The sequence below is a fragment of the Miniopterus natalensis genome (assembly GCF_054644295.1).
Source record: "Miniopterus natalensis isolate mMinNat1 chromosome 5 unlocalized genomic scaffold, mMinNat1.hap1 SUPER_5_unloc_2, whole genome shotgun sequence".
NCBI lineage: Eukaryota > Metazoa > Chordata > Mammalia > Chiroptera > Miniopteridae > Miniopterus > Miniopterus natalensis.
Genome location: NW_028269913.1, coordinates 60432 through 76311, shown reverse-complemented (window position 1 = coordinate 76311; position 15880 = coordinate 60432). Strand labels below are relative to the sequence as shown.

The window sequence follows — 15880 nt, the reverse complement described above, 5'->3', positions numbered from 1 at the left end:
TTGTCGTGTTTTCACTCTGGCTCTTGTGAGATGGAGAGGATTAGGCTACTAGGCACATGATTTCCACCCCATATTTACTGCCTGTAAAATAAGCATTAAATTAGGACCTCTGCAATATTGCCAAGTTCAAGGGGCCATTGTATTGAAACCTTGAGAAATGAGAGATAATTCTCCATTGGATGAGCGTACTTTCTCTCTCCATTGACCTGTCAAACACTGTGTCAAATATGCAGTTATTCTTTGGAAAAGTGTGACCTTGACTCTCACTCTTTCACCTCGCACTGCAATCGTGGTCATATTACCCGAGTTTTCACTTTTATACACATATTTTACAGACGATTTCCTGGCTTTCTTCCTACCAGTTATATTAAAAGTAATTTACACTTTTGCTTTTTATTTACTCAGTTATTAATTATGAAAAAACATAATACATTTAAACATTTGCAGAAGAATATAATATCTTGAGGAGTGATGATTTATAATATACCTTAGGTCAGAATTGTCTACATGAATGACAGGAGAACCTAGTTCTCATAGAATGATCCCGAAAGATTTTTCATAGAGCCCTGTTAAAGTCACTAAAAGCTTCACATCCTCATTTTCTATTGTGTTGTATCCATTCTGTTTTGTTTACTGACAAATGGAAAGTGGGATCAGATCTCTTTACTGTGTCTAAGTGGGCTTCATATGATTACTGCTAGAGAACCAGGTTCTGAAAGCTGTGTATTTTGACTAAAGGCTTTGTCATCACACTTTAAGTATCTGTCTCAGGTCTGTGTGCCTTTTGGCATTTTCATCTGAAGAAGTGAAAGGCGCAAAGCCAGAGCAAAGATTGATATTGATTGCCCCAGAGGAAGTTCTAATTTATGTCAGTCACAATTTCACTTTCCCTCTGATTTATTTTTCACTAATGCCTATGAAGAGAAGGAATAATATTGCTTCTCCTTGTTACATGGACTTAGGGACCTTTGGTTCCGTTTCTTAAAAATATGGGTGATTTTTATTAAAGGAATGAGCAGTGGAAGGGAATCCAATGGTACTCTCCTCTGACTCTGTGCCCTCATTTTGTTTGAACACCTTTTTATCCCTTTATTTTTTTCCAAATATGGGTGAACAGGGTAAAGGCGAGTCTCCTTAATATATTTCACTTATACTTAATAATTTTCAACTGTTTATTTTGCATTTTTTATCTGCTCTCGTTCATCTTCCGTAACTCCAACATATATGAGTAAATTTACATCATTTTTTCATTTTGTTGTGATTTCAGTTGAAGTTTCCCATCTTCATTTGTTATTCAGTTTTTCTGTTGTCATTTGTTTTATTGTCTTGTCCATGCAACTTATGCAAACATTTCCTTTCCGACAAGTTCATTTTGTATTTACTTCCCTGCAAAATTTGTCTATTTTTTAAAATTTATCTTTTTGGTTGAAAGAATTATAGATGTCCCCTTTTTTCCCTATTGACAGCTTCTCCTCACCCAATGCCCTCCTCACCTGAGCCTTCACCCTACTTTTATCTGAGTCTAGGGGTTATGCAAACATGCATATAAATTCTTTGGTTAATCTCTCCCCACCCACCTCCCCCACCCTCTCCTTCCCTCTGTGATTTGTCTGTCTGTTCCATGCTTCTATATCATGATCTATTTTTTATCGGTTTATTTTGGTCTTTAGATTCCACATATAAGTGAGATTGTGTCATTATTTTTAAAGTTCCTGACCTGAACGTTTTGTCCAAATGGCTTCAGGACATTTCGTGTAGACCCCCTTACTGCTATTTAATACTTCATTCCCCTTCCTTTCTTCTGAATTTGTAAAGGTAATCTTTATTCTCTCAGGAATTAAAAACAGGCTCACATAAAATAAAGTTATGTATTAACCAGTTGGTGAAGTGTTTTGAATAGAGGAACCTGTTGGTCAATCTGCATGACCCATAGGAACTGTAGCTCAGGATTCTATAAATTATTGTTTGTGGCAATTTTATATAACTAGTTACCACAATATAATAATTGAATATATATATTTAGCAGCAGTAAGAGATCTTGGTAAAAATAAAAGTCTTTTCTTGTGACTAAATAGTATTCTATTTTATGTATATACCACATCTTTCTTCCAATCATTTTTCAAGGTACCCTCAGTTGTTTCCATGTCTTGGCCACCTTAAATAATGCTGCAGTGAACATAGGAGTGAATTTATCACTGGGGATACACATTTTGACTTTTATTGGGTAGCTGTCCATAAGAAGGCTTTCTTGGTCATAAAACACTGCTCTTCTTAGTATTTTTAGGAACCTCCATATTGTTGTCCATAGTGTCTGTACCAGTTTACATTCCCACCAGCAGTGAATGAGATCCCTTTTTCTCAAAAGCCCCTCCAAAACTTGTTATTATTAGATTTGTTCATAACAGCCATTCTAATGGTGTGAGTTGGTATCTCATGGTAGTTTTGATTTTCATTTCCCTAATGGCTAGTGCAGTTGAGCATCTTTTCATATATCTGTGGGCCATTTGTATTTCTTCTTGGGAGGTGAAATACTGTCATTTGTGATAATATGGATGGATCTTGAGAATATCATCCTAAAATAATGCCAGAAAAAAATCACAAACCATATGATTTCACTGACACATGGAATATGAAGCTTCAAGCAACAAATGAATAAATAAGAAACACAAACAAAACTCAAAACAAAGGCAACAGTGTTATGGTGACCAGAGGCAAGAGGTGAGCAGAAGTTAACCTTTTATTTTCTTGAGAAGCAGAGGTTCAAGAGCCCTTATTCCAGGTTTGTGGCTACTTTATGCAACATAGCTACCACCATAGAAGTTATGAGATACAGTAACAGCAAAGAATTTACTAACCTAAAAACCAAACAATAAAACTGTGAATAATGTCAAAAGATCAAGATTACTTTTTAGAGATAACATCAGAAATAATGTTCCTAAATTTTTTTCCAATTCAGTAAATTCCCTCCTTTTACGCCTCTTTTCACTTTTTTACAAAATATTCTCCAGACAAAGGGAGCTCTCTGCCAATGTGTGTGTGTGTGTGCGTGCAATGTATTTGTGTGTTTATCTGCATCCTGATAGATTTAATTGGAATTTTTTCATGCTTCTTTGGCATGGTATTTACATTGATTTTTTCCTTTTGTTTTTCAGAAGGGCCTCAAGAAAAATTGGTAGTTTTTCTGACAATCTCTTGCTCCCCATGCCTCTCTAAGTTGATTGATTTTTTGGTATCTTTAATATTCTTTGTCTTTTAATCTCTGTGCCATCAGTTGGCTTGGTCTTTCCCCCCAATATTTCAATTATGGATCGGTCCCATATTAATTTCTCTCCATTTGAGTTTACCTACACATTTTGTGCTTTCCCAATTCTTTTTTTTTCCGATTTCATACCATTTCCCCCTTTGTTCTCTCTTTTCCAGAGACTTGCCATAATTTTACTAAGAATTTCGTGAGATGAAGGGCATTGGGTCAATAGGCACACGGTTTCCAAAATAGGACATCAGTCATGTGTTCACACCTGTGAGATGAGAAAGTGCAGACTTCCCAGTGGCAGTTTCTCAAGCATTGTTCCTTAAAGACTGAGAATCTGACACTACTCACTGTCGGAGTATGAACTTGAGTTTCATTCTTCCACAGCCCTTGCACATATTCCAAAGTGGTCCCAGGTATTCAAATACTTTACAATTTTTTCTGTTTTTTTTCTTTCTAAAGATACTAATTGTTCTTTATTCTTTGAGGTTTTATTAATTAATGGTTGTTAATTCTGCAAACTTCAATTCCTTTAAAATGTTTGTAGAAGGATTTTATATCACAAGGAAAGGTCAATGATAACATACCTATCAATTCTGAATTTTTATGTGAATAATATGAGAAGCAATTACATTAAAATATACGCGAAAAGGATTTTATACAACACAAATATTTAAAGTTTAACACCTTTCTTTCCTTACTGATATTTTTCAAGGGTATATTTGCTTTCAGAGGGATGGATCAGGAACCTATTTCTTTAGTGCGTTTCACAGGCTCCCTTGAGCGCAGCCACACAGGTTGGGACAGTGGGTGTTCTGCTCTTTGCTTCCTCCTCTCTCCTTAAGGAATTCTCTTGTGTATGTTTGCAATTGACTCTGAAAGAGTTAGAAGGCCCCGCACAAGACCATTGATGGCTGTTGCTGATCCCAGAGGAAGCCCTGTCTTCCTCCTCCTAGGGCACCGTTTCCAGTCTGGTCCCTCGCCCTTAGGGCTGGATGGAAGGAAGCCTTTCCCCAGGGAGAAGCCTCTGCGCTGGGCTTCCCGGCCTCAGAAACTGGGTCGCGTGACCCAGGAAGGAAGCTCTGGAACTGTTTCCACTTTTGCCCTTCCCCCTTTTGACATTCTGCCTTCAGTGTTAAGCACAGGTTAGGTTCTTTTTCATTTTTTTTTATTGATAAGTGTGCAGGAAAAAGTGTCAGTTCCATTAATGTATTTCCCTCTGTGGCTTGTCTTGGTTTCATCTGTTACTTGTAACTTTGCCTTCAGCTATGAAGGATCATCTTCCTCTACTCCAGCATATGCGTAGTTTTACATGTCCTTGTCTTATCTTCTGAATGTTGTCATTTTCCCCCCAGAATTCTACCCATTGTTAGTGCTCTGAATTGTCCTGTCTCTTCAATCTATCTAAGTGCAGCTTTCTTCCAAGTACATTGTTTTAATCATATACCTCTGACGCACTAGCATTTTCAGTGACTGGTGAGAAAATTTAGCCCAAAAAATGCTCAGGACATTGGATTTTGAACTCCCTTTACTTATATGTACTTCATTTCTTTCCTTTCACCATATCTAAAGATGACCTTCATTGAGGCATGAATTGAAATAGAAAGCCACATAAAACAAGGTTATGTATATACATCCATTGACCCCCCCCAAAAAAAAAAAAGGTGTTTTGTATAGGAGCACCTAACCCTGTAATTTCTGTAGGAGCAACGGTTCAAGATTCTCTGATTTGGTGTTTTGGGCTACATTATACAACAGAACTATAGCAAAAATGAGAACTAGTTACATAAATTTATTAGCAGCCAAAACCCTTATTAAAGCAAGCACACAGAGTAATAAAAACCTAAATAATATTTAAAGTAGTCATGTATATTTTGAAAAGGTTACTACCAGGATTATTATTCCTAATTTTTTCCCCTCAGTTTAGTAAATTCACTAATTTTCCCTTTTTTTTTTTTTTTTTTTGTAGACCATTCTCTAGATAAAAGGGAGCATCCATCAGCCACCGTTGTTATGTTTACTGTGTGTGAATGTTGTAAATACATGTGTGTGTTTGTCTACACCCCAATATGTTTAACATTATGTTAAAAATTTTCCAAAAAATTACCTGTATGCTTGCTTTTCATGATACACTGATTTTTTTTTTTTTTTGCATGAAGCAGATTTTTGTAGTTTTATTCAGTGTTGAAACTAAAATGTGAAGTAAAAAGAATAGCAAAGAGAAGTGGCTTACACAGGTTACACTGAAGTGAAGAGCTTCTGTACAATAGGAAGCACAGGTGTGCCTGGCCTAAGGCAGGGCGCTAATTAGAGAGCCAGAGTCAGCTGGAGGAGAGACAAACTGCTGAGCTCAGAGGTGGAACATCCAGCTTGATGAAGGGGTCTTGGGAGAAGTGAAGCAAAGAAACTTAGCTGCATGAAGAGAAAAGGTGAGAGAAAAAGAAAAACGTGGCACAATGGAAAGAAGGAAAACCAGACTAACAGATGAGAGCAGCACTTGAAACAGGCAAGAAGCAGACATGCAAACTCTGCCAGCTGCACCTGTGGGCGGCTGATCCCAGCTCCCCATTGTCTGGACCCATAGCATCACAGGGGCCCTCTGGGTAAGGGTCCATTTTAAGATGACCCACGAATAAAATTGAAAAACAAATTTTGAACTAAACGCATCTTTTGGAATATTTAATCACACTTGATGCTTCAAGTTTTTCATAAAGAATGGCCACATTTAAGGTCTTACGGAAAAGACTCTGGAGACTGATGGTCTGACCCGCCGTCTCGTGTACAGATGAGGGAAGAAAGGAGGGAAAGTCTCCAGTCTCCATGACGACCATCCTGTCTCAGGGTATTGCGGGGATTCTATGAGCTGCAAGGCAGCAGGCACATGCCACACTCTTCAAGATACCATTTTTCTGCATGGGTAAAGGAAAGGCAGGTGGGCCCGGAACATGAAACTTCCAGCTCATCCGAAATTCAGTGACAGATTATTACAATGAAGAGATTATTACAGTGCCAGGTTATTATAACCTATGAAACATTCTGGGTTAGGATTTGGACACAGAATAAGTTTAACATTTAGGTTTGGTTAGTAATGTATAAATTAGTTGTATGCATTCGAGATTCTCATGAGAACAAGGCTATTTACCACAACACTTACTACCTCACAGTAGTAAAAGCTGGGCCATTAACTCCCAAACTCATATTGTGCTGTTTATGTCCTATTTCTTTGACACAAGTTGTGGTGTTTATTGGGAGTATTTTAATTCCTTTTATATAAACAGAAAATTAAAGATGTAGTTACTCAGCAGAAGGTTCATTTCTGCACAATTCTTAACAGTGAGGCAGAGATGATATTTTATAGCTGTATTGGATCAACTTCCTCTCCCTTAGAGCCTTTGTAATCTGACACTTTAGGGTTCTTACATTTATATTTCTTTTTTGACAATGATCATATTTTATTTAGTTGAATCTTAGAAAACCATTTCTGATAGTTCTTTGGGAAGTTCCTGTACAACTGCATGGCTTTTTAATTTCACTTGAGCCTAGTTTAATGTCCTGAAAGGATAGTGCTTAGGACATTCATATCCCAGTTCACTGCTTCATGGGAAAAAACTAGCTTAGAGATTGAGAAATGAATGGATTCTGAAAAGGAAAAGATTCGTATAGACAGACTTAATCTACTTGGCTATGTAAAAAACAATGGCTATCGTAGGTTGTGCAGAGAGAGTAAGCAGAAAGGTGTGAAGATGGAGATTCTGGAGACACAGAAGGAAGCAGTGGTGCATTATCATATTAGCATGAGTGCAGGGATGTGAGCAGACAGGATGGATGAACATTTACATGGAAGTCACATCATTGAAAGCCTGGTCCAGCTCCTTGCTGATGGCTCTGTACTTCCGTTTCTGAGCATACAGCTCCTCTTCTAAGTCATCAGTGCTTTTCTCTAATTTAGTTACTGACCTCTCCGCAAGCTTGGCCCAAGTCTCAGCCTCCTTCAGCTTGTCAGAAAGGACCTTGATCTCTTCCTTATATTTGTCTTCCTTCTGAGAGTACTTCTCTTCTGCAAAGTCTGTTCCATTGTCCTTAATTTATCTTCCAGCTGTTGAACTTGGCCTTCTGAGAGCTCAGCCTGCAGCTCTGCATGTTCCAGGTCACTCTCCATGATGAGCAGTTTCCTGGCCACCTCTTCATACTTGGGTCAGCATCTTCAGCAATGTGCTTGGCCTTTTCATTTGGATCTCCCTAGTGCCCTTTTTCTTCTCTTCTTTTTGGGCTCGAATTTCAATAACTTTCCTGACTCTCTCACTCTCATCTGCTGCCTTCTCAAACTCCTTCAGTTTCTGCAAAGCTATTGCCAGATGCTCTTGGGCTCAATCCAGCTCTTCCTCAATTAGCTGGATGCATCTGTTCAGAGAAACTACATGGGCTTCAGCGGTCTCCCTCGGCTTCCTCTCCTGGTCTAGCTCCAGCTGCAAGCTCCCCCCACCCCCCATTCCTGCATGCTCCAGATCTTCCTTCGCACCACCTCCAACGAGCTACTTCAGGCCTTCTTGTGGGGCTGCAGCAGGCAGGTTGCAGTCAGAGAGGCCTGCTGCTCTCTGGACTCCCTGCTGCACCCCAGAACATCAGGCCTCCCCGTGGAGGCCTTGCTCCACAGGACCAGCCTGAAGTTCTACACTGATGTTTTTATTTTATTTTCCAGATGATCTTCTAAATATACCAAATATACCATTTGTATATTTTTCTGACAACCCTGTATTCAGTAACTCTTTCAATGACTTATTTCTTGGTGTCTCTGCCATTCCCTGCCCCTTCTATATGCCATCTGTTGGCTGCCCCTTCCCCTGGATGTCTAATTTTTCATCCCCATTTTTTGGATATAAACATCTTTCATATTAACTTCTCTCCACGTGTTTCCCTATCTTCAGTCATTTACCATTGCACCCTATTTGATTCCATACCTTTCTTTCCCTACAACATTGACTTCATCTGTCTTCCAGAGACTTGCCACAGTTGCATTATAAACTTTGTGAGATGAGGGAATTAGGAAAATAGGCACATGGTTACTATTCATATATTTCTGGAGAACGTCCATTAACTTAGGACCTTTTAAAGTATTCAAGTTGGCAGGGCCATTGCTATGTTATCAATACTTCCCCAAACTTTATTAAATGAGACAAGACTCCAAGCTTCTGTTGTCCTGGCAGAGATCTTGTAAATTCTGATGTGATTCATTGATGGACAGTGAACTCAAGGACCACACTTCCACTGCCTTTGATTATATGACCCAAGTTTTCAAGATTCTTTTTTTATTTTTCCACCAAAGTATTTCTTCTTATACTTTTTTCATTTGCATTGACAGACTAATTAATTCTGCAAAATGCAATTCTTTTATGTTTGTAGAACGTACAACTTAAGAAAAGGTCTTTAATAATATATCTCAATTACAAAATTTTATTTTATAGCATGATATAGCATACTATCCTGGGATGTGCCTAAAATATTTTTTTTCATGCAACACTAATAAAATCATTAAAGGTTTAACATCCTTCTCTCCCTAATGATATTTTTGAATTATAAATTTGCTTTCAAACAGAGTGGAATTTAGTAACATACCTCTTTGATGTATAGAGCAGGCTTCACGTGACAATAGGTACAGACACAGCCATGGGCAGATGGGTGTTTTCATGTGTACTTCCTCATCACTTTTTATCTCATCTAGGTGAGAGGGTTGCATTTTATCTTCAGAAAGGGAGAAAGCCCAATGAAGCACAGGAGAGGGATGCAGCTCATCCCAGAAGATGTCCTAGTTTGTCTCCTCTCGTTGTGCTATCTCCTGTCACTGTGTTCATTCCTTTTGTACCAAGGGTGGGGAAATGTAAAACCACGTTGCCTGTGTTTGATGAATCAGAGATATGGATCAACTGGAACCATGGAGCAAACAGTAAAAGGTTCCACGTTTTTGTCCTTCCTGACTTTGAGTTCTCACTCTTAATGAGCTGGTTCTTTCTTCCTTTTATTTTTCAGGTGAGAATGGACAGGAGAAAGGCAAGTACAATTAACATATTTCACTGTGTATCTCATTTCTTCATTTTTTTCTTGTATCTTTGCCTTCAGCTCTCAAGGAACATATTTTTCAATTCTAACGTGCATTTTTTTCATCATTTTTCTTTGCTATCTTATCAGTTGAAGTTTGCCATCATCATTTGTTATTCAGTTTCTCCCATATTACCTCTCACTTATCTATTGTTGCAACCAGTGTGGACAGATCCATTTTGTAAATATGAATTTATTAACAATGCCCTGGATAACTTTTGTACTTTTAAAGTTTTTGATGTATAAATTTCCTCCAATGAAGACATAGGTTAATGGACTTTAACTCTTCCACTGTTAGTACAATTCCCTTCCTGTCAAGTGATTTTGTTTACGTTAGCTCATTTAGGCATACATTAAAATAGAAACTCAAATGCAGTTAGGCTTTGTTACCTAGGTGGACAAAAATATTGTGAATCAATGTGCCCAGAAATTGCCCTGCGTTTTCTCAGGACCAGTGGTTCAGTGTTCTCTAATTCAGGGCTTGAAGCAACTTTCTACCACAGAGCTGCTGCAATAATAAGAATTGATTTATCAAATAATAAAAGTCTAAATAATGTTGCTTATTAAGGTGATGCCAGAGAAATTAATGGGCCACATTTCCCAGACAAGAGTAGGAATGAGGTCCTTGTGATATCCTCAGAAAATGAATTTTCCAAGATTCACATGGGAGGATGAGCTATGTAAGAAGATTTTATTAATGTGGAGTTACATTTTTCAGGCTCTGGAGTCGCCTGCCCCTTAAGGCAGTCCTGGAAAAGGTGCAGCTGGATTCCAGCAGAGCCAGAAGTAGGGCCAGTGTCCAAACCTTCCATTCCATGTTGTAGCCAGTTGTGGTTCAACATTCAGGCCAGATTAAAGTCCATTCAGACCAGATTAAAGAGCATCCCTTTGCCACAGGAGTCCCAAGAGGGAGAAGAGAAAGAGCTTCTGTTGTTTGGAAGTTTAAATATTCAGGTTTCATGCACTTGCTGTGGCCACACCTATGCTGGCCACTGACTGGCTCTTAGGTCTAGCAGCTTAGGCGACTGCCTGGTAAGCAGCTTCCCTCCTCACTCAGATGTTACTGGGCATGTGTCTAAACACCCTTTGTCCAGTTCCTTCCCCCATTAATCAACAGAGAACAGACTTGGAGACTGTTAAATGCAGCGTTTTGGCAAAGTTGTATAAATCGCATGCCTATATTATCTGGTCTCCTCTTTCTCTCCTTTGCTGTTAAATAATAACCAGTTATTATATTGGCCTACAAGGGATTACAAACATTTTTAAAGATAATCATCATACTAATATTACTAAATTTTTAAAGTCCCAACTCTTGTGTATAGACTTCTCCTATATTAAGTTCTCTCCATTTCTGTTTCATCTGTTCCTTTTTTTTTTATTTCATATCATTTCTCCCTTAAAAACACTGGCTTCTTTTGTCTCCAGAGACTTATAATTTCACTAAGAAGTGGTGAGATAAAGAGCATTAGATTGATATACACATGTTTTCTATTCCATATACATTTCTGGAAGTCATCCAAACTCTGTATTTCTGTGATGTGTTCGGGCCCATTTCTCTGCAATTGATACTTCCCCAAACCCTAAGAGATGAAAGTAGTACGCAAACTTGCTGAGTAAGTTTCTCCATCCATTGTCCTATCAGAGATGAGTGAATTCTGATGTCATTCTTTGGTCAAGTGTAAACATGAGGCTCAGGCTTCCACTGCCCTTGATCCTGTTACCTAAGGGTTCACAAGAATACCAATATTTGTTTTTGCCTTTTTACTGAATTTATTGGGGTGACACTGGTTAACAAAATTATACAGGTTTCAGGTGCAATACAATCATCTGTAGATTGTATTGTGTGTTCACCACCCAAGTTAAGTCTCCCTCCATCACTATTTATGCACCCTCCATGCTACTCCACTTCCCCATACCACCTCCTCCCAGCAATCACAGCATTGTTGGATGATTGAAGAAAAAAAGAAAAAAAAAGAGAAGTGTACAAATATTTTACACAATTTTTCCTTGCTTAGTTTCTACCCACCCTAGTGTTTATTCTTTATATTTCTCATTTTATTGTCATAGTAGTTAATTCTAAAAAATGCAATTCTTTTATGTATACAGAATAATTTTTTTTTATTTTTAAATGTTCAAATATATATATATATATATATATTCTAATTTTTTTTTGTAAATGACTCGAGAAGCTAGGATGGTTCTGAAAGTATAATACTCCCCATTTCTAATAACCTTTTTCTATTATATTTTTGTTTTTTTATATTGAATGGTATTTGGGAATATATCTCTTTAATGTATGTAGGTGGCAGGCTTCATGTGACTAGTGCTGGAGATAGCTTTGGTCAGATGGACGCTTTTACTGTATTCTCATCACTTTTTACAATATCGGTCTTGTGCATGTGTTTGCAATTTATTTTGAAAAGAGGTAGAAGGGTCAAGAAAGGCAAATGATTGCTATTGATTATACCAGAGGGAGTCATATCTACTTTGTCTCATCATGTCATTTCTATCCTAATTAATTTTGCTCCAATGAGTAGGTGATGAGAGGAAGTCTCAATTCAGCCCTATGAGTTATGCTTTCTCTCAAAGCCTCTTATCTTCTGTTTGTTAGAGTCTAACCTTATAGCAGTAGAATTGGATACAGTAATATAATAAAATACACTTTAGCAAGCATTTAGAGCATTATCTTTCTAAATTTCATTAATTTTCTCTGACATCCAAGCCACAAATTCTTCCTCATCTCCCCCTTCCTTCCTGCCCTTATTTATGCACACTCCTTCCACTCTTCCTCTGTCCTCCCACCTTTCGCACCTTTCTTGTTTCTATCCTTCACCTCAGAACTTTATCGTCATGTTTAAAAAAATGGAATATGAAGATATAGTATAGAAAGAGAAAGTTTAAATGATTCAGAAGTAGAAATATGACAAAGCCAAAGATAAATGGAAAAGACAATGAGAGAAAAGATGAAAAGGAAAGGAAAAAAGAATGGTTTTCTGTTTTGTTCTTTTGCAGCCAGGATGAAATCATCAGATGTCGAAGAGTGAAATGGAATCTGATGAAAAATATTCTATTATCAAAGATATATTAAATGAGCACCTACTGTGTGCAATAGAATATGTTGAAAATCAGACAAACTCCAAAACATACATTTCTTGAAATCAATAGATTACTCAATATTTTAACAGATAATAATGAGTTTGAAATATTAAATTTTAGCAGTTTTCTTTCATTTTATTTATATTACTGACACTATTACAAATGTCCCCACCCTGCCCCCCTTTGCCCATCTCCACCCAGCCCTGTCCCCTTCCCCTCTGACCATCAACACACTGTAGTCTGCGCCTATGGGTTTTGTAAATATGTTCTTTAGCTCTTCCATTCACATTCTTTCATACAGCCCCCCCCCCCCCAAGACACACTCTGACAGTTACGTGGTCCATGCATCCATGCCTCTGTTTCTCTTTGTTTGTCAGTTATTTTGTTCATTAGATTCCACATATAAGTGAGATCATATGGTATTTGTGGAATACTGCACAGCAGTGAAAAATAAAAACCTCTTACCTTTTGCCATAGCATGGATGGACCTGGAGATTATTATGCTAAGTGAAATAATCTAGTCAGAGAAAGGCAAATATCAGTTTTTTAAATATTGTAACTCACATCATGCTTTGAGGGTAGGTAAAGGATAAGGAAACCATAGGAATAAAAAGTTATTTGGTTAGACATATAATATTCCTTATTTACCATTCCAACATCCTTAGTAGGTCATAGACGATCACCACATGGGGACGTTAGATGGAGAACCTAAGGATGAGGCAGCTCTTCAGTCAGACTGACTTTAGCAGTTGTGAAGAGTGATGCCAACACATGAACAACTATTTTCCCTGGTGCTATCACTCCTGAATTAGTGCTTGGGTATTCTACTCAGATATAATGGGCAGACAGGCAGCTTTATCTTTCAGGTGGTGGGTTTTCATGTTTATATGTTTCTTGCAGATTGGAAGAAGGAAGAATCCAAAGCTGGTGAGTGTAAGGTGGTACAGAGGGACCCTGCTCCTTTTGAGGTACTCTCAGAAGTAATGGGGTAGATCTACCCAAGACCAGAGAAACCCTCACAGAATGGAGGCCCTCTGGCCCAAGCTACTGACACTTTTCCAAGAAACATGATGGTCCACTTGTCTTTGCAGTAAATGTGACCCTGGATGCAGACACTGCTCATCCTGCCCTCCTGCTGTCTGAAGGTGGGAAACGAGTAACCTGGCAAGAAACTTGTCAAGACCCACCCAGCTCCACAAAGAGATTCGACTACCTTCCCTGTGTGCTGGGTTAGCAGGACATCAGCTCAGGGAAATATTACTGGGAGGTGGAGGTTGGGGACAGCCATTCCTGGGAACTGGGAATATGTAGGGATAATGTTAAAAGAAATGGGAGGGTAACAATGTCCCCACAGAATGGTTTCTGGGCCATCAGGCTCTATGATGGGGAATACTGGGCTCTCACTTCCCCAGAAACTCTTCTTGCTCTAAGAGAAAAACCCCTTCGTGTGGGGATATTCCTGGATTATGAGGGTGGAGATGTATCTTTCTGTAACATGGCAGATGGATTCCATATTTTCACCTTTTCTCAAGTCACATTTAATGGTGTCCTAAGACCACTTTTTAGACTTTGGTCCTCTGGCTCAGGCCCCTTGACCATAGTCCACGTGGAGGAGAAGATGTGATGTACTTCATATGCCTACCCTTCCCTGAGTAATGATGACGTTGGGCACCAAAGATGATCACAATTCTCCCCACCAGCCACACATTGATTTTTTTACCTTCCTGGTTCATTCTCAAGATGAAGCTCTGCTCACAGTCTGATGGTTGCCCCTCACGTCAATCTTCCCTTCTTCCTTAGTTATAGACTCTCATTACTATGCCCTATGACAGCCTCACATAAAAATTATATTGTCTAGCTTCCCCTGCTGAATGTGGCTAAATAATGACCAAGGCATTATAAGCTGAATTATTCTGTTTGATTTCTGGGGTGTGTTCTTAAAGAAATTTGTGTGTCTTCCTGTTGTCTTTGCTTACCAATGGCTGTAATGTGGCCTGATGGATGAAACTTTAAGAACATCTCGGACTATGTCAATGATAGGATGTCAGAGAAATAGAATGAGAGTGGGTTTCTAAAAATGTCATGAAACAACTCTATGCTCAATTTTTGAATTTTTTTTCAGTGAGAAATAAACTTATATCTTTAAGCAAATTTACATGTTGAATTTTGTCACCTGTCATTGAATTTAGTCCTAACTGGTGCATCCTTTCTTTAGGTATAGCATAACATGACATCCAGTTTGCATAATCAGGTGAAACAGAAGATGTAAAGTCCTGTGCGTGGTAACTTAGCTACTCCTACTCCTCCAGTGTGTCAGTCTCAATAGCGCTCTCAGTTTCCACTCATCCATTAGTCCCTCCTGACTTCCTACCCTTTCTTATTTAAGATTCATCATTAATAATTTTAAGTATTCTCTTACTAATAAGTAAAAATATTTGGAACCTTAGTTCCTCATTAACATATGCATGACAAAACCCCAAATTTGGTTGAATCTAGTTCCCAGATTCTCATACTGGCAGTTTAACATACTATACATATGAACAGATTGGTATAGACACCTACACATATGTAGTCATCTGTTATAACTTAGAATTCCGCACTATCTGGTAATCCTCATGCTTCTTTAGCCATCTGCATTTCTTTACTTTTGTACAGTAAATTTCTTTAAAAATGATACTTTCTTTAAATATCCAACTTTATCGGCCCCTAACTCTGTTTGCACTTTGAAAAATAATGATAATAACAATACTAATTAAAATCAATAAAAGGGAATTGTTTCATCTTTTAAATAAGAAACATAACAAACCTACCTAAATCTGCATCTCTATAGTACTCCTCACTCTGTTTTGTTAAGAAAAATATCCCCCTTCCTTACAGAAAAGAACCCATCTATTCTCTCCATCTATCCTTTATAGTCCTCTCTGGCACTGGGATCCATCAGTTACTCCTCTTAGCTTTTCTAGTAGTCACTTTCCCCCATCAAACAAATTTTCAAAGACTTAAATCCAAAAATTTGGAACATTTTTAAATTTTTATTTTTCAAGTAATATATATACATTCATTATTATATTTTTTTTAGTTTCAAGTGTGCAGCATAGTGGTTAGACAACCATATTCTTTACAAAGTGCTCCCCCTAATATTTTGAGTAGCAAACTGGCACCAGACGTAGTTGTTATATTATTGACTGTAATTCCTATACTGTACTTTACATCCTATGACAATTTTGTAATTGCCAATTTGCACTTAATCCCATCAACTTTTTCATCCATCCTTCCAACCTCTCTTTACTGTGTCAACCCTCAGTGTGCTCTCTGTATCTATTATTCTATTTTTGTTCTGTTTCTTTGTTTAATTGGTTCCTTAGGTTCCACATATAAGTGAAATCATTTGATATTAATCTTTCACAGTCTGACTTATTTCACTTAGGAAAATACCCTCTA

General features: G+C 37.9%; 1 protein-coding gene and 1 pseudogene across 1 annotated transcript; one reads left to right on the top strand and one right to left on the bottom strand.

Annotated features, from left to right (window-relative positions):
• The first annotated feature begins 5734 nt into the window (after positions 1–5734).
• On the top strand, positions 5735–14063 carry LOC148090361 (butyrophilin subfamily 1 member A1-like). Its single transcript, XM_087813699.1, is given in 4 exon segments — positions 5735–5853; positions 6810–6871; positions 13337–13366; positions 13531–14063. Coding segments are annotated over 4 exon segments (744 nt in total).
• LOC107545932 (uncharacterized) lies at positions 7084–8342 on the bottom strand (annotated as a pseudogene).
• Positions 14064–15880: the final 1817 nt, after the last annotated feature.